The sequence below is a fragment of the Festucalex cinctus genome, chromosome 6 (genome assembly GCF_051991245.1).
Source record: "Festucalex cinctus isolate MCC-2025b chromosome 6, RoL_Fcin_1.0, whole genome shotgun sequence".
Classification (NCBI taxonomy): Eukaryota; Metazoa; Chordata; class Actinopteri; order Syngnathiformes; family Syngnathidae; genus Festucalex; species Festucalex cinctus.
Genome location: NC_135416.1, coordinates 11,195,417 through 11,217,755, shown reverse-complemented (window position 1 = coordinate 11,217,755; position 22,339 = coordinate 11,195,417). Strand labels below are relative to the sequence as shown.

General features: G+C 38.5%; 2 protein-coding genes across 18 annotated transcripts in view; one reads left to right on the top strand and one right to left on the bottom strand.

Annotated features, from left to right (window-relative positions):
• The window catches only part of adgrl3.1 (adhesion G protein-coupled receptor L3.1), a 191,157-nt gene extending 182,743 nt beyond the window's left edge, over window positions 1–8,414 (bottom strand). For all 14 annotated transcript variants that reach the window (XM_077523786.1, XM_077523789.1, XM_077523790.1 and 11 more), the window contains exon 1: window positions 7,860–8,414. The gene's annotated coding sequence lies outside the window, so the exon portion shown is untranslated. The remainder of the gene's footprint in view (window positions 1–7,859) is intronic.
• Window positions 8,415–10,060: 1,646 nt separating this feature from the next.
• The window catches only part of LOC144020470 (multiple PDZ domain protein), a 53,805-nt gene continuing 41,526 nt past the window's right edge, over window positions 10,061–22,339 (top strand). For all 4 annotated transcript variants that reach the window (XM_077523999.1, XM_077524001.1, XM_077524000.1 and 1 more), the window contains exons 1-10: window positions 10,061–10,318; window positions 11,405–11,504; window positions 14,193–14,359; window positions 16,635–16,856; window positions 17,079–17,147; window positions 17,285–17,407; window positions 19,090–19,173; window positions 19,239–19,343; window positions 19,780–19,882; window positions 19,981–20,072. In XM_077523999.1, the coding sequence (XP_077380125.1) occupies window positions 11,489–11,504; window positions 14,193–14,359; window positions 16,635–16,856; window positions 17,079–17,147; window positions 17,285–17,407; window positions 19,090–19,173; window positions 19,239–19,343; window positions 19,780–19,882; window positions 19,981–20,072 (981 nt within the window). In that variant the 5' untranslated portion in view covers window positions 10,061–10,318; window positions 11,405–11,488. The remainder of the gene's footprint in view (window positions 10,319–11,404; window positions 11,505–14,192; window positions 14,360–16,634; window positions 16,857–17,078; window positions 17,148–17,284; window positions 17,408–19,089; window positions 19,174–19,238; window positions 19,344–19,779; window positions 19,883–19,980; window positions 20,073–22,339) is intronic.

The window sequence follows — 22,339 nt, the reverse complement described above, 5'->3', positions numbered from 1 at the left end:
AATCTGGTAAAATGGTTGGCACTGAGGGGATGGCAGCGCTACAAATGGCTGGCATTCAACGACTTAAATAGTTAAAATAGAAAATAGCTTTCAAAGATGCCTGATTTTAGACCTCGTATTTATCACTTTATTATAGCCTATTCACGAGCCACTCATGTATAATGTCCCCCTAACATTCTGCCATTAGCTGACTTTCAGTTTCCGGCTCTTGTCACATCCACTTTGTGACACATCCAGCATCTATAGGCAGACTCAAAAGCTGGCCAGGCGATTTCAATTTACATGCAAGCCTTACAGTCTGCGAATTATTGGTTCCAGCGTGGGGCTGTTGCGACGCACGCAATACCAGAATGATGTTGTGATCTAGCAGCGGCATCAAGCACATTCTAAATTCCAGACTCGGCAATGGGATGACAATGTGGAGCGAAGAAAAGAAGCAGAAGGAGAAGAGTAAAATGGAGCGTGACAAACTGCACTGCAGCAACTCTCTCACTTCCCTCTAAGTTAATATTGAGTTGTCGCTTTGACGCACTCCAATAGTATGTCGAGGTTGAAAGCTGTCATCAAATTATTGCGTCAGGGTGAGATTCTGGTCCAGAGGCAGGCCCCACCCATCACTTTTTAAAGTTGCTGTGGTGAAAACATATGGAGGATGCCGGTCGCCCTAAATATGGTCTACAAAATCTTGCTTCGTGCTTTTCTAAATTGAGTTTCATTCTTCGAAGCTTGAGCTTGTCTTAGTGTACAGAATACGCCAGTATTTTGGCAACCTTAAACATTTCTTGACAATATTATGTTATATGTGACCTCACTAGTCTAAACATGACATTCTCATTAATATTACATTTGTGGAATATGAGTTATTATGAAGGACGATCCAGCTGTTTTTATCCATCTCTGGGGCAGCCATTTTGCCACTTGCTGTCGAGTGAAGATGACATCAATGTTGGTCAAGGCTGGGGCAACGACCAATCACAGCTCACCTTTTGCTGAAGCTGCGCTGTGATTGATTGTTACTTAATATCTGAGCAACATTGAAGTCATCTTCAGTCAACAGCACTGATCTGCATATATGACTGGATAGTCGAAGCCCATAGATGCCCTTGCAAGTCGTTGAAGCCACGGGGCGGCCATCTTACCCCACCCATCTCTCGAGCAGACTAGTGTATAAACTATATGTTTACGTACGTATATGTTACGTATATGGTTACGTTTTAGACAGATACAGCGCGTAGGCTCTTACTAGGGGGGTTGGTGGGATGGATTCTTTTCTAACAAGTAGACGGTAAGTGTTGCTTTTTCTTTTATCGCTCAGTTCCTTAGACCCCAATATTAGATTTGGCAGAGTCATCTTTTGTTGAATTACAGGTACAGTTCTTTAATAAAAAATATACAGGTTACTTCCTGTAAACATCATTAAGCATGTAATTTATACATGTATTGAAGCCATGTTGTTTATTTTTAACACATTTAAAAAATCATAAATCACACTGTTTCTATTAAGTACTGTCTCAAATGTTCTCCAATTTCGACACTGTAAATGAATATTATCATATGCCGAGAAACGTTTCTTGGGAGTGGTAATATGGCAGCCCCGCGGTTTCAAAAGTCTTGGCCTATCGGCTATCCAGTAATACAAACAGATCAGTGTTCGACAGCAAATAGCAAAACGGCCGCCCCCTGAGATGGATAAAAACGGCTAATTGTTGCTACTATTCCACTAACATCGTATTAACCATATTCCGACTAGTGGGGCTGCACAGAACATATTATTGTCAAAAAAAAAAAAATGGGGGGTTGACTTGCCCTTTAAAGGTATTATATCACAGTACTTTAAGCCCTTCCACAGTTAACTATAGGGGTTTTCAAAGGAGCCACTTCCATTGGCCAGGAAGCAAGTCAGCTGTGTTCACTCCCACAACGGTACAAATGAAAGATACTATGAAAATACCAAAAGAAAGAAGCTTCCAGCATGTGCACAGTTCAACCGCACTTCGACGACAATTCGCCCTGGGCACAAAAATAGTGCTCTTAATATTTATAATTGTTAAACACCGTCACCCCCCACTTGGAATATGTTTATGCATAGGCTACAGTACACAAATTGCCACTAATCTCACCTCACCTTTCTCAGTTACTACTTTTTGACAATTAAGTTTCTCTGTGCTTCTTTGTTTACTTACTTTACTTTGTTTACTACAAATGAGCTGAATTCACGCCTACACGTCGTCATATCAAAGTGTGTGTTTTCATATATATATATATATATATATATATATATATATATATATATATATATATATATATATATATATATATATATATATGTGTGTGTGTGTGTGTGTTAATACTGTCGAGAAAGGTTTACTTTGGGGTTTCAACGAGACGACAAGGCATGTGACGATGAATCGCTTATTCAAATCACAGCGTGCTTCTATTACCGGATTTAATATTGTTATATCACTCACTGCATTCCTAACCAAATATTGTGCAGCATTAACAGCTCGGAAACAAACAAAGCCATTAGCCAATGAAGTGGAACACTCTGAATGTGCACAACCATCATAATTTGCACAGTTTCCCCCAACAAGCAGCTCCGTCTGCATTGTGAATCACAACAAGTGAAATGAATCAGTGACCTAATTAAAGGACGTTAAGACCAACAGGAAGAAAAGCAATTCTTGCCTACTGCACTTGTGTGCTTGTATGCCTTTCTAGTGTAGTATTTTACAGCCAGTGCTTCAAATACTGTACATCATTAAGGTAACCTTTGCTGTTGCGGGCCATGACCTAAGATGCTTGCTGAAACGCCCTCTCGGTGTGATACGGCACAGATGCTTGCAAGCCTGTCAGAATCGTTAACGACAAAGATAAGCAGAACTGCTGGAATTGTAAAGTATGGAAAACAATACACAGACAAACATACAAAATATGAATAGCTTGCCAGATGAAAAATTCCCCAACAAACAGATGAAACCAATACACTTAGATTTTAGCAGATGCGGTGAAGACTGACATTTTATTTAGAGGTGTCAAAATGGATCGATTAAATGACCACAAATCAATAGTAAAATTAATTGACGACTGTTTTAATAACTGGGTCAACGTTGTTTAAATTTAACTACAAATGCTCTGATTTTGGCCTCTCGATAGTAATTATTAGTGTTGTTCCGATACCATTTTTTGGCTCCCGATACCGATACCGATACCCAGCTTTGCAGTATCGGCCGATACCGATACCATACCGATACTTAAGTTTTTTTTTTTCTTCAACATGAAAAGGTTGTCCTGCCATTGGTTCTGAGCATTCAAGGGCCAATAGGATATCTTAGATTAGCATGCAGTGAACATGCCACATACCAGTGAATGGCGTGCACCAGCAGGACACAAGATGCTGCATCCAAAATCCTATATTAGCGTTGGAATTAATGGTATCGGCATGTTATTTGTGAGTAGTCACCGATACCGATACCACTGTTTTAATGCAGTATCGGCACCTCTGGCGATACTAGTATCGGTATCGGAACAACATTAGTAATTATTCTCTGAAAACAGACTGATTATCGTTTGTGTTTATCAAAATAAGACATTTGCTTTTATTTTGGTAATCAATTATGAAACCAGAAACTCAATCAGTTTCAGAAAGGTACATAATTGTTTATAAACAAAGAAATACTTGTTTATGAAACAGAAAATGTTAGTTGTTGTTTTTTTTTATGACTAAACACTACTAAATAAAAATAACGGTTTAAATTAATAAACAATAATCAAAAAATGGTTTAATGTAAAATAAAAGTTAATGGTTTATGTTGATTAATTTATGGAAAAATTAATAAAAATAACTGATTCAAAAAACATTCAATAGTGACAGCCCTAATTTTATTAATATTTATCTAATCTTTTAAATATATTTGAATTGATTTTGAAAGGTTCCATTTCAAATGTGTATTTTCCCGAGTGGTTCGATTGATGAATAAACAATGTGAAGTATGAAATCAGGTTACCATGATGTGGCATAGGAAGTCAAATAATTGAATACAGTCGTGCCCAAGTCCAGTCCTCGAGATCCTCTGTCCAGCCTCTTTTCCATGTCTCCCTCCTTCAGCACAGCTGAATCTAATGATCAGCTCATCAGCCAGTTTTGCAGAAGCCTGATAACGATCCTGATCATGAATCAAGCGTGTTCGTGGAGAGAAACATGGAAACCAAGCTGGATAGGGCCTAGTGAGGACCGAACTTGGGCACCACTTTTTTAATAGGATTTCATGGGGAAAAAAATAATTGCACTGTAACTATTAGAAAACAGACAAATGAAAAAAAACAAAAACACTTGACAGTATCAGCTCACTCACTAGGGATGGGCCTGATAATTGATGAATTCATTAATTGACCATGTGTCCGTTGTGCAAAATGTAATGTTTAATCATGACTTGGATCAATCGAGACAAAATGAAGTAGAGACGCGCTGCTTATTCAATCGTAACTTGCCTGGTGTCAAGAAATTGTGATATATCTACTACTATGCAGGAGTTTAGCACGTTTAGGCAGATTCTCCCTGCAGATCTTTACAATGTAAGCAAATCATTACAGGCTAACCTTGACATGAACAGATGTTTAAGTGATAGTTCTGTTCGACTTTATTTTATTTTGAAAGGGATTTGGTCAGTTCTGTGAGACCCAAACTAAGGACGTGACATCCTGTTGTCATAATGTGGAAGAATATATCTTTCTCTCACAAGAATGGGGGCTCTCTCATTTCCAAAATAAAGCTCGGGCCGGTCCTTTTTCCGGTTTTGAAATTGAATCATTGATACCAATAGCACTGTTACCACTAGAACTTTGAGGCATAATCCTGAGTGAGTTAAGAAAGCTGTAGTTTCTCAAACCACCCTTGAATTTGGATGATGAGGTGCACTTTGGAAAACAAGAGTGCTCACGTATTGTTTGTGCTGCTTTTGGAATGGATCAATTGACCTTTTCTAAGTCTAATTTTCTGTTTATTCGAGACGATGCATACTCGGGTGTCGTAGTTTGCCAAACCGGATGAGGTTCAACTATATTATCCGTAATGGATATGATGTCATGTGGATATGTGCAATGAGCCAATTTAGCAGGACTCCACGCAAAAATCATTGCACTATAATTGGTAGGGTCGACGGCAGAGAAATGAAAGTGATGCACTTACACGCGTGCTGATATTTTTTAAATACACTTGTGTTGCTCTCTGTATTAAAAAAAAAAAAGAGACCTGACTAACCCCGAGGTATTACATCATGCTCCCATGAGGTCCCGTTGAAGAGCCTTTTTGTACAAAAAATGATGCACTAACTGTATAGTCGAAAAAGCAATAAATGAGGGCAAGCATGGGATAACCTTGACTTATGTGTTGATGATGTGATTTTTTTTCCCCAAGAATATTTATCTTCTTTAATCACATTTTGTGGCAAGACCTTACTAGAAATGACATCGCATGACCCCTTATTTGCTACAGAAAATTTTGTGGATTTTTCACAAATTAAGCCAAAGTACTGTAGGCTCACTTGGTCTCCAGCCAATGCAGTTATGGACATTTTTAATGGATATCTGATCTTTTTGGTATATTTTATTGAATTATGAAGGATTATGAAACAGTGTTTTGGATTTTCTACAGATTTAAGCAAATTATTCGACACCACCCACTTTGTTTCAGACTGATACTCAGCTAGTTAGTCACTGACACATCTAGTGCTTTTCCTACATAAAATTGTGAAAAATAAATAAATAAATAAATAAATAAATAAATACATTTTTAGTTTTATTTTATTTAAAATTTTCAACGATCTACCCCTATAGTATTTTACTTAAAGTTGCATGAAATTAATGCACTAATATATATATATATATATATATATATATATATATATATATATATATATATATATATATATATATATATATTTATTATTATTATTATTATTATTATTATTTACGTTTTTATTTTTTTTTATTAAAAATACATTTTTGGGTTTTTCATTTGTTCATAAAATACCTATTTTGTATAGAGCAATAAAATAATAATAACATTTATATATATATATATATATATATATATATATATATATATATATATATATATATATATACATAAATAAATGAATAAATAAATAAATACATTTTTAATGGGAATTTGTCAGACAGTGGTCGTTATGTTCCTGATCATAAAACGACCAGAAGAGAGTGACCAATACTGATATCGGCCTCTGTCACGAGTACCTATCAGTACTCTTACCGATACCAGGTATCGGTACTTGAAAATCCGTAGAGATGACATCACATGAGATGAGTGTGAATTAACAAAGAACTGTTCTCAAGTTAAGGTACTCGAATTTTGTACAAAAAAAAAAACTGCAGTGTGATTATAGCGAACAAATGAAGGCAATGCACTATGGGATAACTTTGACTGATGCTCATTCTATGAATCTATAAAAATGGAATTAGCCCTAACTGCAACATGAAATCACGCTGCTATGATGTGTCATAGAAGAAGGTGTTTCTTAGAAAAATTTAATAAGACAACATACAAAATAGTGCAGTGGAATTAGCGAATTACAGACGAATGAACGCAATGCACTGTACGATCACTTTGACTCGACCAGATGTGGCGATGACAGATGTTTTAGTGATATTTATGTCATCCACAAACATAATGATGTCCTCAGAGACAGGACGGGCATGCGCTTCGACAGATGCTGCCAAAATGGCAGTGAAGCAAATCTACATGAATACGACCAAAGATAAAGAAGCTGCAGCGTTTAAGTCCAAAGAAGACGCCATTCACGAGCGCCTGCGCTGACCATTTCCCCGCCGGCGTTGCTCATCTGACACTTTTATTCCTTTTAAGCTGTTGCAATGACAGATGAGTCAACACATTTTGTCACCTACTCCAGCCTGCGCGCTCGCATCCATGCCGCCTTTGTAACACACACAAAGAATTTGCACACTGTGTCCAAGCTGAGAGCCATTTGGATGCTGAGTGCCGATCGCCAGTGACTCACAAGGGTCAGAGCAAAAAAAATAATAATAATAAAAAACACTGAAGCACAATACTGAGGACAAATTGCCAATGAGGGTCATACAAGGGAGTACTTTTGCTTTCCATTCCACGTCACATTTCTGAATGGAAGTGCTCCGGATAGCGCAACAACAATAACGCATAAATGCGTGTTATTGTGTTTATAAAGAGACTGTGCCACCTTTTGTAGTTTTCATCAAGGTCATTTACAACCCAGGGCGCCTCCTCAGTAAATAAGAGTCAGAGCTTTCACTCATGAATCCGCATGATTGACATATCCGTGTGTGCGTTGGCCTGCTTTGATTACAGAGTGGCTACATTGACTCTGGTTTTTAAGACTCGCCAAAAATCAACCTTATTGCATTCCAATATATCCAAATGACAGCTTGCTAACATGGGAGAAACGCTGAGAAGATGAAGACTGCCTGTCATCCATCACGCCACAGAGCAGTGCATATGCACCCTGCAGTGAGGCAGACACATGCGGAACAGAATAATAATGTGCTGGCTCCATCCGCCACTGTAATGTGATTACATTGCTTAATTTTTTAGCATGGTTGGTATCATCATCTGACATCAGTGTGACGCCCATACAGCCACGCAAGCTACTGGATGGCTATGCCATATAGCTCCTTTACATTACATTACACTCTAACCCCCCCATTCTGCATCCAATGGGACCGGTCAAGTGTTGCCTTGCAGGCCACATTCCCATGAGCAAGTCAGGGTTGCCAGGCAATTTGCATGGAGCGCTGCACACAGGTTTATATGAACAGCCGCATTTTGAAAGGCAGAAATGAAATCTTACCGTGTCACCAGTCGGAGCACATACATACACATCCAGTGCACTAGAGGCGAAATGAAGCCCTCTCTTATACAGTCCTTAGATGCAAATAGGTGAGAAATGTCTTCTGGCACAATGAAAATAATAATAAGAAAACGAGATCTTTTTTGTTTTTGTTTTTGTTTTGTTTTTCCTTCTTGCAAAGCAGCAGTAAGGTGGCGTGCTTGGTATCCCGAGGCACGCGAGAGGATGGACGGATGGAAGTCCGCTGGAGTGTGCAGGAGAAGGAGGATAGAGGCGTATTTCTGTCCGCCTGTCTCCTCCTCCCTCTCTTTCTCTCTCCCTCTCTATCCCTCGTTATCTTCCCCAGACGCCTTTATCGCCTTCACTGACTTTTCTCCACAAGCGCCAAAACAGTGCGGTCAAGTCACTTGCGGAGGGTCAGCGATGACAAACCGGTTTTGTTTTTTTGTTGTTGTTTTTTTCCGAGGAGCCAAGTGGACGCTCAGTGGATGAGAGCGCGTAGCCCGGCGACGTGAGGCTCGTGTGGCAGCAAGGCAAGGCAAGGCGGGCGGGGTGAGCTTGAGGATGGGTGGGTGGCTTGTTTTAGGAGGGATGGGGAGGTGGTGATGATTTCTGCCAAGGGGATGCACACGGAAAGAGAGCGAGAAGGCAAGAGCGGGCGCGATCAAGTGGACTATCTGGGGGAAAACGCGGAACTGGAATCGCTCGGAGATGTCTGGAGTTAGGGCTCCACCTACCGTGTGTAAACACACAAACACTGGGAAAGGGTTGAAACTGCAGCAGAAACCGAATTCATCCTACGCAGAACTCAACTGTAGCTACTTTGTTTAAAAAAATAAAATAAAATAAAAAAATTAAAAACACTTACTTACAGCGTATGCCAACTTTATTTGAGTGCATCAGGCACACGTTAGAAAACTAATGCAAATAGGTCACTGGCTAAGATAGAGGAACAAAGACAGACAGTATAGTAATGAGCCCATTAGCTAAAAGCAACAATCATTATATAAGTTATAATATCAACAAAAATGGCAATGTGCTTGCTCAAAACCGCTCTCAAATTTCTTTCAAATAGGCAATTCAGTCAACTCTAGGTTAAATATGTCTGTAAATTAAATGGAGATAAACCGAATTCTTCTTCAATCTTGTTTGTTCAGATTTTTTTTTTTATTTATTATTTTTTTTTTTTTATTATTATGCTGTTCAATCAATCATCAACATTGGGATGGCCGTTTTGCAGAAATTATGTAAATAACAGAATTCAGCCCAACATTTGGTTTCATTAAATAATTAAGAATTTTACATATAATATTTTGAATACATAGGCTATTTGCGAAACTGTAAATTAAGAGATATATTTAAAAAAACAACAACTGCATAACAGATAAAATGGTACTGATTTGAATATTGTGCCATTCGGTAAGATGGATAGATGGATGGACGGATGGATGGTCGGACAGACAGACAGACAGACAGGCAGATAGATAGATAGATAGATAGATAGATAGATAGATAGATAGATAGATAGATAGATAGATAGATAGATAGATAGATAGATCATCTCTAAAATAATGCTATTGAAGCAAGACAAGTCATGCTCTCTCATCTGTGTCTGCCTAAAAATGTCAACATTTCAGTCTACAAGAACTCCACTTAAATTCACACTTAAGAAAACACATTGCCGTTTACAGTTAATTGAAGACCATTTCTTGTGGTTGAACTTGTCTTAATTTATTTTGATTTTAGTCAAATTGAGGTTGCTGGTCAATAAACGAATTTGCACATTCCCAACATGTTTGTCCATTCGATGCTTCTTCATTTATTTAAGAAAATAAATCAGAAGTCCGAGTAACGCATACTCATGTAAATTAGGATATTTGAAGGGCGACAGTTGACCTTTTCCTGAGAAAACGTCTTGGTAATCAACCCACCTATGCAATAAGTAAATAAATAAATAAATAAATAAATATTGAGACAGGCTGCGATTGGCTGGCAACCAATTCAGGGTGTACCCCGCCTACTGCCCAAAGCCAGCTGAGATAGGCTCCAGCACCCCCCCGCGACCCTTGTGAGGAGCAAGTGGTTCAGAAAATGGATGAATGGATATTGAGACAGGCTGACAGCGCTTAATTGTCTTGGCTCCAGGTGTACCTAATATTGTGTCCCAAGTGCCAGGGCAGAGGATCAGTGGCCGACATGCGCACTGGCGTCCTGTCAAACAAGGCTGCAAGAAAAAAAAGAAGGAAAACAACCTGTCTGCTTCTTTGATAGCAGATCGTGTGCCATTGCATTGTAATCACTTGTTGTTTATGGAAACTTTGCAATATTGTGTATTTTTCTGGCGTCTCGCGGCGAACTGGAGGAAGCGGTGAACGTCCACAGCATATCCGGGACCTGTTGCTCTTCCCCCGGCGTGTGCCCATGGATCTTCCGTCCATGATGAAAGTCTGCTCGTCACGGTAATGGACGGGACTAGATGCTGTCTGTATATGTCATGTCAAATTAATACCTAACGCGCATATTTAATTATTCTATATGATTTTCATATTGATGTTGTCTAGTCTGCATCGCCTTATTAAGGGAAAAGAAGTTCGAAATTAGCCGTGAAGGACGTTTACGTATCGGTTGCCTCCAAATTAGCTTAATGAGACGTTGTTGTTGCTAACTGAAACCTTTAGTAGCCTACACAAGTTCTTCATAGGTACACATCCTTTTAAATATATCACAAATTCTACTTATCTTTAGAAAGATTATACACACCTATGTGTGGGAGGTGATAATTTAACACAATTATTAATGGCTTAATGTGTTTCACTGATTCAAAAAGTGTTTTGTAATCTTCATTACCCCCCCCCCCCCCCCCCCCCCAAAAAAAAACAAAAAAACAAAAAAAAAACTAAGCAACCGATTCTGTCAAAACTGATACATGTCAATATTGATACATTTTTTAAAATATATATTTTTATTCATTCATTCATTCATCTTCTTGACCGCTTATTCCTCACAAGGGTCACGGGGGTGCTGGCGCCTATCTCAGCTGGCTCTGGCAGTAGGCGGGGGACACCCTGGACTGGTTGCCAGCCAGTCGCAGATATATATTTTTATGTATTTATTTATTTTTAATTAATTCATACGTCAGCTCTGGCCGTACCCGTCTCCAAACGGGAGTTATGTGTACCAATTGTGACCAGTGAATGCATTATTACTGTATTTACAGTGGACTGATGGGGAGGCAGTATGTCGCAGTTAATTACCATCGGGGGTTGGTAAACCCTTTTGGAGATTTAAATCCCGCTAAAGAGCATTAGTTGACAAACCATTCGCTTGTTAAAAAATAAATAAATAAATAAATAAATAAATAAATGTGATTATGGCAAGGGAAATGAAGTGTTGCAGAACAGATGTGCAATGCATATTGGACGCATTTCTTTAATTATGATGGGAAGATGATTCCGTGTGCAGTTGCAATTAATTGATATCAGATCGTTCAGAAGTAAGCTGGCAGCTTTCTCACATAAAGTGACAAAAGTATTTATTCTTTTTAGGTGTTAAAATCTTAGGTGCCAGAAAGGAAATGACATTTAACTGAGACACGACGTCACCAAGGAAGTGTTCAACCAAGCAAACCTATGATGGAGATCATGGGTAAGTACATTAAAGACTTCCACACAGATACACATGCAGGGGTCAGGCAAGGTTGAAGTGAAGAGTTCCAGGTTCAGGTATTGTACGTAGGGCTCATGTAGTCAAGATGTTCACAACTTTGTTGTGAAAGAGTCTACAGCGTCTTAACCCTCTGCCATGTGCAATTACCGAGTTTGTGGCTCATGCTCATTAGCTACTTCCTCACAGAATACAGCCTGCCAACTTGACCCCATGTAACCTTTCAGTGTTTTGTGACCCCAAACACTATCATTGGTGATCACAGCTACAAGTGAAGCTCGTTGGATTTTTGCCAAACTTCAGCTTTTATCGTTCTTTTTCTTAGCTCACAGAATTTAAAAAAAAAAAAAAAAAGCAATTCTCAAAGGAAATAAATCAAGTAGACTCAACGAGTCACACTTTTACCCTTAGATGCAGAAACGTTATAAAATCTACCGTCAATGTGTTAAAAGGTAAACCTTCTTGACGACTATACACTGTAAGTGTAAAAGTCAGTTAACCCGGTTAATATTGGTATACCCTCAAAGATGAAGTCAACCCAAACATTTTCTTTCCATTAATATAAGTCTATGCAGCCCGTGTAGACACGGTATTCTGATTAATAATGTGTTTGTGGGTATGCAGCAAAATCCACCCATTTTTGTCATGGGTCGGCCATTTTGCCACTTGCAGTCGACTGGAAATGACATCACAAGTTGCTCATCCTCAGGGCTCAGGCGACCAATCACAACCCACCTGTTTTCTGGGTTTGACATTTGATTGGTCATTACCTGAGCCCTGAGCAACTGTGAAATCATTTTCAGTCAACAGCAAGTGGCAAAATGGCCGCCTCCTGGGATGGCTAAAAATTGTGAATGTTGCTGCTTTATTCATATTCCACAAATGCAATATTAATCAGAATGACGTGTTTAGACTAGTGGGGGCACTTACAACATTTTATTGTGGAGAACATTTTTGGGTTTGCTTCCTCTTTAAATCAAACATTCTTTAAACATTTCCTGAACGAATTAATAAAGAGAGCTATGATATGTATCAAAACATTTTGTAACTATTTTACAATACAATGTATGTACCCACTAATTTAATGATCAAAAATGAAACAATAAAACAATATACTTTTTTGTAACAGGTGACAGTGTTAATTGCAATAAATCTGTCATCTGTTGACAACTCCAAAAAGCCAAAGAAAAATCATGCCACATGGAAAAGTTTTTTAATTTGATGGTCACTGAAACAAGCTCTAGGAAGGTGAAGTCTTACAACTTGAAAGAATGTTAGTAGAGCGGTCAAAATTAATCGATTAATAAACAAGTATTTGATTATCAGAGTAATCAACAATATTATGATAATCAAGTAATCATTTGGAACCATTTTTAATTTAAAATTGTCCAAATCCTATGATTTCAGCATATCAACAGTAATTGTTCACTAATTTGTGCAGTCCGTCATGACAGAAGACTGATTATCTTCTGTGTTTAACTCATTTGCTCCCAATAACGTATAAATACGTTTTTTTAATGTTATAAGTGTCCCAAAGACGTATTTATACGTTTTTTGTTTTATGCTAGAGCATACAGAAGGCTTTGATGCAGCCTCTCAACTGCAAAGAACGGTTGCAGAAATGGTATTTATTACACAAACGGTCAGCAGGTGGCAGCAGAGCAAAGGAGATCAACCAAGGTCATGTAGAAAAAAAAAATGCTAAATTACTTACAATTTTAAATATATTTGTGAGACTTAGCTCTATTCAAATGCTAATTGCTGCAAAACGGAAACAGATAGAAACATACTTTTTTCCTGATGAAAGAAGAAACTTTAATCTTTCTTTTGATAGGTTCCATGCCTTTATAGCCATCGAACACAATATTCTTTGGGCCTTGCAAAATCAGTCAAAATCCAGTAAAACAGCCGGGAGCGAATGGGATTGCTTTTGTGAAAATGGCTGGGAGTGAATGAGTTAATCAAAATACGACATTTGCCAACATATGTTTTTGGAAAATAATGACCGAACCAGGAACATAGTACAAGATAAAGCACCCCCCGCCCCCCTTTTTTCTTTTTTTTTTTTTAATCGCTATAGGGTATATGCCACGGAAGAGGCAGGACGTGATTTTGCACAACAGTTTATTTCCGGTCCGGGTTGCGAACGCGCAACCCAGGGGCACAAAGTCGGAAGCACAAGTATTTTTGACCCAGCACACACGTCGCAAACCGAACCGGAAACAAACTGTTGTGCAAAAAACAGTCCCGCCTCTTCCGTGGCATATACCCCATACAAATACCAAGTACAAACTAAATACCAATCAATGTTTAATACAATATAACAGTAATCGGGGGAAAAACAGATTTTGTAATACACTTGAATGCAAAATTAAAATGAATCTGTTTAGTTCTAAAAATATTCAATTGTGACAGCACTAAATGTGAGACACATGATCCCCCCCTTTCTGGATCATTTTGGTCAGTTTATTCTTTGTACCGTTGTAGCCTTTGAATTTCAAGGTTCCACTGTACAATACAAGGCAGGCTTCCATTTATGCTACCAAAATAAAATATGCTAGATATGAGTATTAAGGACACCACAGAGCTCTAGGGATAACGGCAAAGTCATCCAGGAGAAACCTTGAAGCTGAATGACACACAAATTAATGATGTACAATTTCTGCGCAGATACTCAGCGTGCCTTGGAGGCTGTGGAGCGACTTCAAGCCAAACTGAAAGAGCGAGGGGAGGCCCCCGCTCAGGAGAAACTCAGCCTGCTGAAGACCGTCCTACGGAGCCCCCTCTTCCTTCACATTCTCAGCTTACAGAAGGCTCAGCGGAAGCCCCCAGCCAAGGTACAGCGCGAGCTCAAGTGTGCGTGGGTGTTTGGTGTACATTGAATGGTGAAGAAGGAGCTGGAATCGTTCCCAAAATACTGAATGCAGGAAGCAAACCGGATGAGTAATCAGCTTACCTTGGCTTACCACTAAACCCTGAAGACAGAGAGAGGGAATGAGAAGGAGGGGTGAAGGGAGAAGCGGTTATACTGTATGTAATGTCAAGGAGTTTGCAATAATCATTTTTAAGTTGTTGCTTATGTGTGGGATGTGCATGGCCCTGGTTGCAAGTGTTACTCGAAAATAGTTATTCACCCTCATTTGCATCACATAGCATGTGAAAGACAAGACACAATCAAGGTTATGTTGCTTGGCAGTGTATCAAGGCTTGCTAAGTGTGATTAAGCCGTAATAGACTAACACTGCAAGACCGACGCAAGCATTATTACTTTAGAGAAGTGGCATGATGCATCTTCTAGTCAACTTTCAGGAGACATTAGGATTTATGATACCAAATAACTGTTTAGTATTCATATTTATGCATCATTTAAAATTTTTGGTGTCTTGCTCAAGAGCCCCTTGACAGAGATCAAAGGCATACTCACAGAAATATTTCAAGCCTAAATTAAGATTTATGTATTTTTTTTACATGATAAATTCCCAATTACGTTTTAGATCATTTTAACACAAACCTACCAAATAAACCTTATATGATACATATTCATAATTCTAATAAAGCCTTTTTTATTTGAAATGCATATTCCTCAGGTTTATGTATTTAGTATTAATAAAGCAATAATTATGAGAGCATTTATTTAAAATACATACATTGTTTGAATTGCATTATCAGGTTACTTATACATAATAAATAACATGTCGTCACTACTATGTGAGAAACATTTATGTCCATTTTATTTTTTTTTGTACATTTTATGTTTTTGGGATGACACTGAATGCAGACATCTCAAAATGTAAAATACATAAAGCTGAGGATTATGTATTCAAAATAAATAGGCGTTTGCAATCATTTCTGAGCAGAAAATAGGGGGCCTCAGCAGACTGGCTCTAACCATTCTGCTGCGTTAGATGTTCTGGTTCTTGTGCTTCTTGGGGCATCTTCTGTTAAAATAACATATAGCTAGGCTATGTGAATGTGAGTGTGGAGCAGAGCAAAGCATTATTCATTGCTAGCAGAAGCAATTCATTGCAGCAAATGTGTGATAACTTATATTTACAATTATCCTTACAGTATTATATATGGTTTATTTGGTAGGTTTGTGGTTAAATTATCTCCCCCTCAAAAAATACAAAATGGGAATTTATGTAAAAAAAAACAAAAAAAAACATAAATCTGAACTTAGCCTTGAAATAATCCTACAAATGCACATTTGCACCTCTCCAACACATTCCCAATTAATATAGTAAGAGTCAAACTATTGCTGCCGCCCATGTTCCAGGCAGTCAAGTCAAGTCAAGTCAAGTCAAGCCAAGTCAAGTCAAGCCAAGTCATCTTTATTTATAAAGCTCTTTCAAACAGCCTTAGCTGTCACAAAGCGCTTTACAGAAACACAACAAAACAAACATAACATAACACATTAACAGCAGCAATACAATACAATCACAACGATTCAACATTTTGTCATTCCTACTACATCAGTGTCTGTTCAGGCCTTTTTGTCTGTCCTTTGCATTGCCTGAGTCACATGTGATAGGCTTCAGCCTCAAGGGCACCTTTCCCAGGAATAGAAATAAATCGGTATAAAAAATGTATACCACGATTAGTGCAAAACATAGCACAATCGCCTAAAATACATGACTCTTTGTATTTTGTACCACAGACCTGAATGATATAGGCGACCGTGATTGAAAACGATTGTCAGTGTGCAATTTTGCGTGGGGAAGATTTCAGCCGACCTTACTTGACCAAAATAAACCTCGCCTTCATTTTCCTGTTGACGACCATAATGGTCAAGGATAGTTTCCATCAGTGAAACACTAAATAAATAAACATTTCCACTCGTGTGCTTTATCCATACTAATTCATTCCTTCAATTTCACCCCACTCATCCTATTCCTCTCTGTCTCTGTATGTGCTTTCTACAATTAATGTCTCCACCTTCACCATCTCCTTATCGCCCCCATCCTTTCCCCTCTCGATGTTTCCCCTTCTCCCTTGCATCGATCAACCCTTCTCTCGTTTATCTGTCCTTTCCCTATCACAACCTACCTTCCGAAATTATCTCCACTTTGCCCTGCTCTTTCCAATCCTCCCCGGATGCTTCAATCCTACCAGGGAAAGGGTCTTTCCAAGTCAGTGTCTATGAACTATGGTCAGTGCCAGGCTGTGGCGATGGACGCCAAGACGCTCAGCCATAGCGACTCCTACACGTGGGCCATGGAGAACCAAAGACCCGGCAGGTCGCTCCACAGGGACGGGAGCGTTTCCTCTCTGGACTCGCAGGATTTGCCCTTCTCAGACGTCTATCCAGACAACTGCATTCACGCTGAATCCCAGGTACCTCAAATATGAGTCATAAGCATGGGATTATTCATAGTAATGGGGAGCAGCTTGCTCCCAAAGCGCTCACTCACTGAAAAGACGCTATATATTGCCTTTCAAAAATGTCAGTTTGTTTGAGAATATCGCTTCAAATGACACAAGCATTGCTGGGTATAAACGTGTGATGCTGCTCGGCTTACTTGATGTCACTTCAGGTTTGTTTGTCATTTCCTTTAGTACTGCACACCACCTCGAATATCCCGAACCATGTCCATGGGGAGGAATCTGGCAGCAATTGCGCATGAGGTAAACAAATCTCTCTCTCTCTCTCTCTCTGTATTTTTGAGGGGTTTATTTATATACAGTACAGCAATTTTGTCATTATCAGAGTTTTGGTTATATATTTATTTATTTATTTATTTATTTATTTATTTATTTATTAGAGGCGTCACCTGGAGATCATAGAACTGACCAATGATGGGAAAGGGCTTGGCTTTGGCATCATCGGAGGACGAAGCACAGGCGTCATGGTCAAGACCATACTGCCTGGTGGAGCAGCTGGACAGGTAATTCGAAAATCACTTAAACGGTTAAAGTGCAAATTTTTTCGGCTATCATATAATATAGGTCAGTAAGTATAGGTTCTCAGTTATAGCACAAAAGCAAGGTAGAATGAAAGAGTTGTCATTCGTCCTCAATCATTGTTTGCAAGTGCCGACAACTGTTTTCCGTGAATGTGTTGAAAGCTGTTTTGTATATAAGTGCAAATTAATAATAAATAAATGTAGCTGTTTAAAAAAAATATTATTATTATTATTATTATTAGTAGTAGTAGTATTATTAATAATAATAATAATAATAATAATTATATTAAATATAAGTATATTAAATAAATAATAATAATTATTATTAACAATAATAATAATAATAATAATAATAATAATAATAATAATAATAATAATAATAATAATATTTTAATCTAATTAGATAACTGGCTACTGGCTAGTTGATGTATTATAAATAATAAAATATATACAACATAAAATACCATATATAATTTCTTGTATAATTCAGTAATCCTACTCCAGGTTGTGGTTATTTCAAATGAAACGAATAATGAAACATCAGACAAATTAATTATTGTGATGTGATTATATATATATTTTTTCACTGCATCTGGAATGACCCGGCCCATCTGTCTGTTTTCAAAATCAAATGTGGCTTTTGAGTACAAAATCCCTACTCAAAAAACATATCACAGCTTTTCAGAAAAGCTGCCAGAAGTCGAACAGTCAATCTTTAGCCTCATCGTCTCTCCGTCGGCCAAAATCGTCAAGATTGCAGTGAATAAAACCAACCAACATAACTCACTCATCAATGGAGATTCTCTTTATTAATTGATTTGATTTGATGTAATTTAGAGTAATTTCTGTCCAATAACATAAGTCTCTATTGTCATTACAACAAAATTTTAAGCCTGTCTGATCTCAATGGCCTTAATAATGCTGTTTTTGAAGTAATATTCTTTTTGTGTCTATTTGATGAGATGTTGCAGTTTTTTGTCTAGGCTAATAGCACCTCATCTGATCATTCAGTCGACATAGTATGTTACTTTTTTCTTGGACATTGGGGGCTTTTTTTTTTTTTTTTTTTTTTGGGCACAATTAATTCTGCCAAGTAACAAGTGGAAAAAAAATTTGTGATGTGACCAGGAAACTCTTAATGTAGCTATAGTTGGAATATGGTTACTGCATCTGCTAGACAGAATTGTTTTTCCGCAAAGAGGCTTTATAAGGAGCCACTGATCATCATTATTCATTACCAATTGAAGAAAGTAAAAGTTTAAAAAGCTGGTAAGAAAGTAGGAGAAATTAGTGTAGTGTTGCTACTACAGTGTGAAGCCAAGCTAATTGGGAAGAGCCCTACCATTTTCTTTTCCCATAAAAGACTCACTAAAACAGTCTCCATGCTGCGGGGTGACAGTGCTAAGTACTGTCCCGCTGTGACAGTAAAAAGCCTTTAAAGCTCACCAATTAAGAACAAGCAAATGAATGCAAGGTTTTGATATAGCCAGTTAGTTACCATCTTGTTCGTGCTAATTTAAGCTACCTTTCTGCTGATTCCTCCTCCTCGTCGAATGCAGACGTTTTGTCACCTAATGTTCATTGCTACCCAAATTAACTGTCGCATTTGCACCTTTAATGAATTCAAAGAAAAATGTGTTGTGATTAAAATGTGGCACCCCAAGGATAAACGGCTGCGCAGTGGGGATCAAATCTTGCGCATTGGAGACACCGATCTGGCTGGCATGAACAGCGAGCAGGTGGCGCAGGTGAGTAGATAGATAGATAGATAGATAGATGTTCATTCATATTCATCCTTCGCCTCCTGGGCCAGGTGCTACGAAATGCTGGTAGCAAGGTAAAACTACTCATCGCCAGGGACATCAACAAGGACAACCTTTCCTCTCCTGTCCTCAGCCAGGAGTCCTTGGATGGCGAGGTGTGTTAATCGCAACAATTACTCAATATAAACAAAAGGCTGCCCCAAGACAATTGTACCAAGGTTTGATTGTGTCAGCAAGCAATGTTTTTTTTTTCTTTCTTTGTTTGCAAGTAATCGTGAGTGCATTTTCTTATATTTTGATGACCTGATTTACATTTCTCAGTGAACACAAGAGCAATTTTAAGAAATTGCCTTGTCGTTGTGTACTTGTGTACTCATACTTACATAAGAGGGGCACACTATTAGCAACACTCCTTACCACGATTCAGTGCAGTTAATTAAAATTAACTGCCCAATAATGACTAAATTGTTATAACAATACCTCTCAAATGATGTTAAAACTCTGCACTATCATTCTTATCTAAATATTGTTAATAGACTGTGTAGGCGTTGCTGTGGGTGTATTCAATGTTGTCTTTCTGCTTCTCACCAGCTCTTTGACTTGAATGATGACTATGAGTTCAGTGTGCAGTTCACTAAAAACAGCCGGGGGCTGGGATTCACCATCTCCAGCTATATAGGCGACCTCAACTCAAGTAATGAAAGTTGTTTCATATATAAAAATCAAAACAAACAAACAGGCCACTTTTGTGTTGAGCTTTTTTTTTTTTATTTTATTCCCCCCCCTATTCAGTATACAGCGCTGGTGTGTCAGTGAAGAGCATTTTGAAGGGCAGCAGTGTCGACCAAGATGGGCACATTCACATTGGAGATATCATCCTGTCTGTAAGTTTGAAAAATAAAATGCCTTTTTTAAATCGTTTTGCACAGTAAAGTTAAGCACAGTCTAACTGTAAGTAAACACAACTTCGATTGAGTTTTGATTCTTTGGCGTTTAGAACTAATAATCTGACAGACATTGGGGACTTCAGACACATTTTTAAAAATAGGAAGTTCATTTCTGTCTGTGTACCACCATGTACAGCATGTACCCAAATGCTGGGTTTCAAGATACAGCAGTTGTTTGTCCAGGTAAAGGTCTGATCCCAAACTATAAAAGTAAACTGCAAAAAGCCTTTGAAGGCCATTAAGGTCCAACGGTATGTTTTCTGGTGTGAGAGTGTCTGGTAACTTGAAGAAAAACTGCAGTGTCATAACCCTAGCAGTTACTTCTATGTATAGTACAGTAATTCTGTTTCTGCTGCCTTTGTGGCCCAACATTACCCACAAAAACACAACAACAAAAAAACACCCTGTAGGGCACATTTTGTACCGCTAAAAAGTTCATTTGTTTATTTATTTATTTTGCTAGCAGATTGCATGCAGAGGAAACTTAAAAAGTCTGGGAACTCTTGGTAATAATAAATATCTCAAACAAGAAGCTCCCATGACAGTTGGTCCCCCTCCATGCAATAGCATCCAAGCTCAAACCCACTTGTTTATTTTAATGTCCTGAAACAGCCAGTGCAAGGTTCACACAAAGTCAGTTACAGACCAGAATAACAGCAGTGCGGATAAGCTCGAGCCTTAAAGGGGATATGTTCTGGGAAATTGACTTTTCAACTGTTTGTAAACAAATAATTAGCTCTCCGGAGTGCCTGCTCACCCATCAAGTGTGAAATTAAACAACCAAGTAAATCTTTTGGTAGCTGCCATTTCTGAAAAATGTGTCCTGACCTTGAATGAATTGTATTGTCACAATAATTAAATAGCAAGGGGTGGCTTGGCGCTAGTCAATTCATTTGCACTATGTGTGTGGAAGGGTGAGTCTGGAGGGAATTTCAGACTCTCCAGAAGTTTCCAATAACACCGCAAAAAGTGAGTGCATTTGTGAGTCGCTTTATATGAAATATAGTCACCAGGGGGGTCGGAAAAGTCGCTACACTGTATTCAGTTGTCAACCCCGAATAGCCCTCACTCTGTCGCACTGGTTGTCATGGTAACAAAAGTCTTAGAGAGGTTTGCTAAGTATGACTAGTGGATGTTAATTGTGCTCTAGTTCTTTTTCCTTTGTGTATTTTGATGGGAGAATGTCAGAGACCTTTTTTTTCAAGCCTCATTGGAACTGTTTTAATTTGTTCACAAAAAAAAAAAAAACACGTCTCTTGTGGGTAGTTTATTTTATGGATATGTGCTACGCACTTGTGCGCATTTCTTCACAAGGGATTTTGCGAAGTCTGTGGAAGAATAGGGAAGGAGGAACAACATTGAAGTGATCTCATTGGCTATCGTTCCTGTTATGACCCTTTTGAATGTGATATATTTGTGTGTGACACATTCCCGATGCCAGGAGGGAGCCTGAAATATTGATCGGTTGGATGAAAAATGTAATGGATCCTGCAGCGGGCTGACTGATGCAGGACTGGAGCCATTCAACTGGGAATATGGGAATATTGTTTGAAAGTTTTAACATGTGGTATAAAAGATTAAGAGTAACTGGTCCTACCACAACCCTCAGGTGGCCACAGTTCTTGGAGCGTGCACCACTAAAAGTGTTCACACTGCTTCATTTTTTTGTCTTTGGTTTGTCTTTCAATCCACTTGGGACAGCGGTAGCTCCATTTGTAAGGACTTTTTACCCCAGGGACTAACCCTGGGGAATGGAGTGTGACCAGTTAACGATCAAAACATGGAAGTTGGAACTTGCTAGTGAGATGCCAGTTCTAAGTTGCATATGTGGAATTGGCAAGTCAGTTACTTGGTTTGAGCAAGTCATACCACTGTCATGACCGTGTTGCCTGTATGTTATTTGGGGCCAGGGTTGTGTTGGGATCATGACCGTGTGGTCAAGTGTCTGTTGTGAACTGATGTAGCAGCATCTAGTTTCAACTGGTAATACGCTATGTGATGTCAGGAGCTATGTGATGTCAAGAATATTTTTACCTAGTCTACAGCCAAACAGATAATTCCATGTCAGTCCTGTTACCCACATGTCTAGCCACAACCAATCAGATCGATTCACTTTCTATGTAAGCTAACTGAGAAGTGTGTGTTTTGTCGGATTATTGCCTCTGTTCCTCTGTGCATTTCTCGTTGTTTCTCGTCTAATCAAG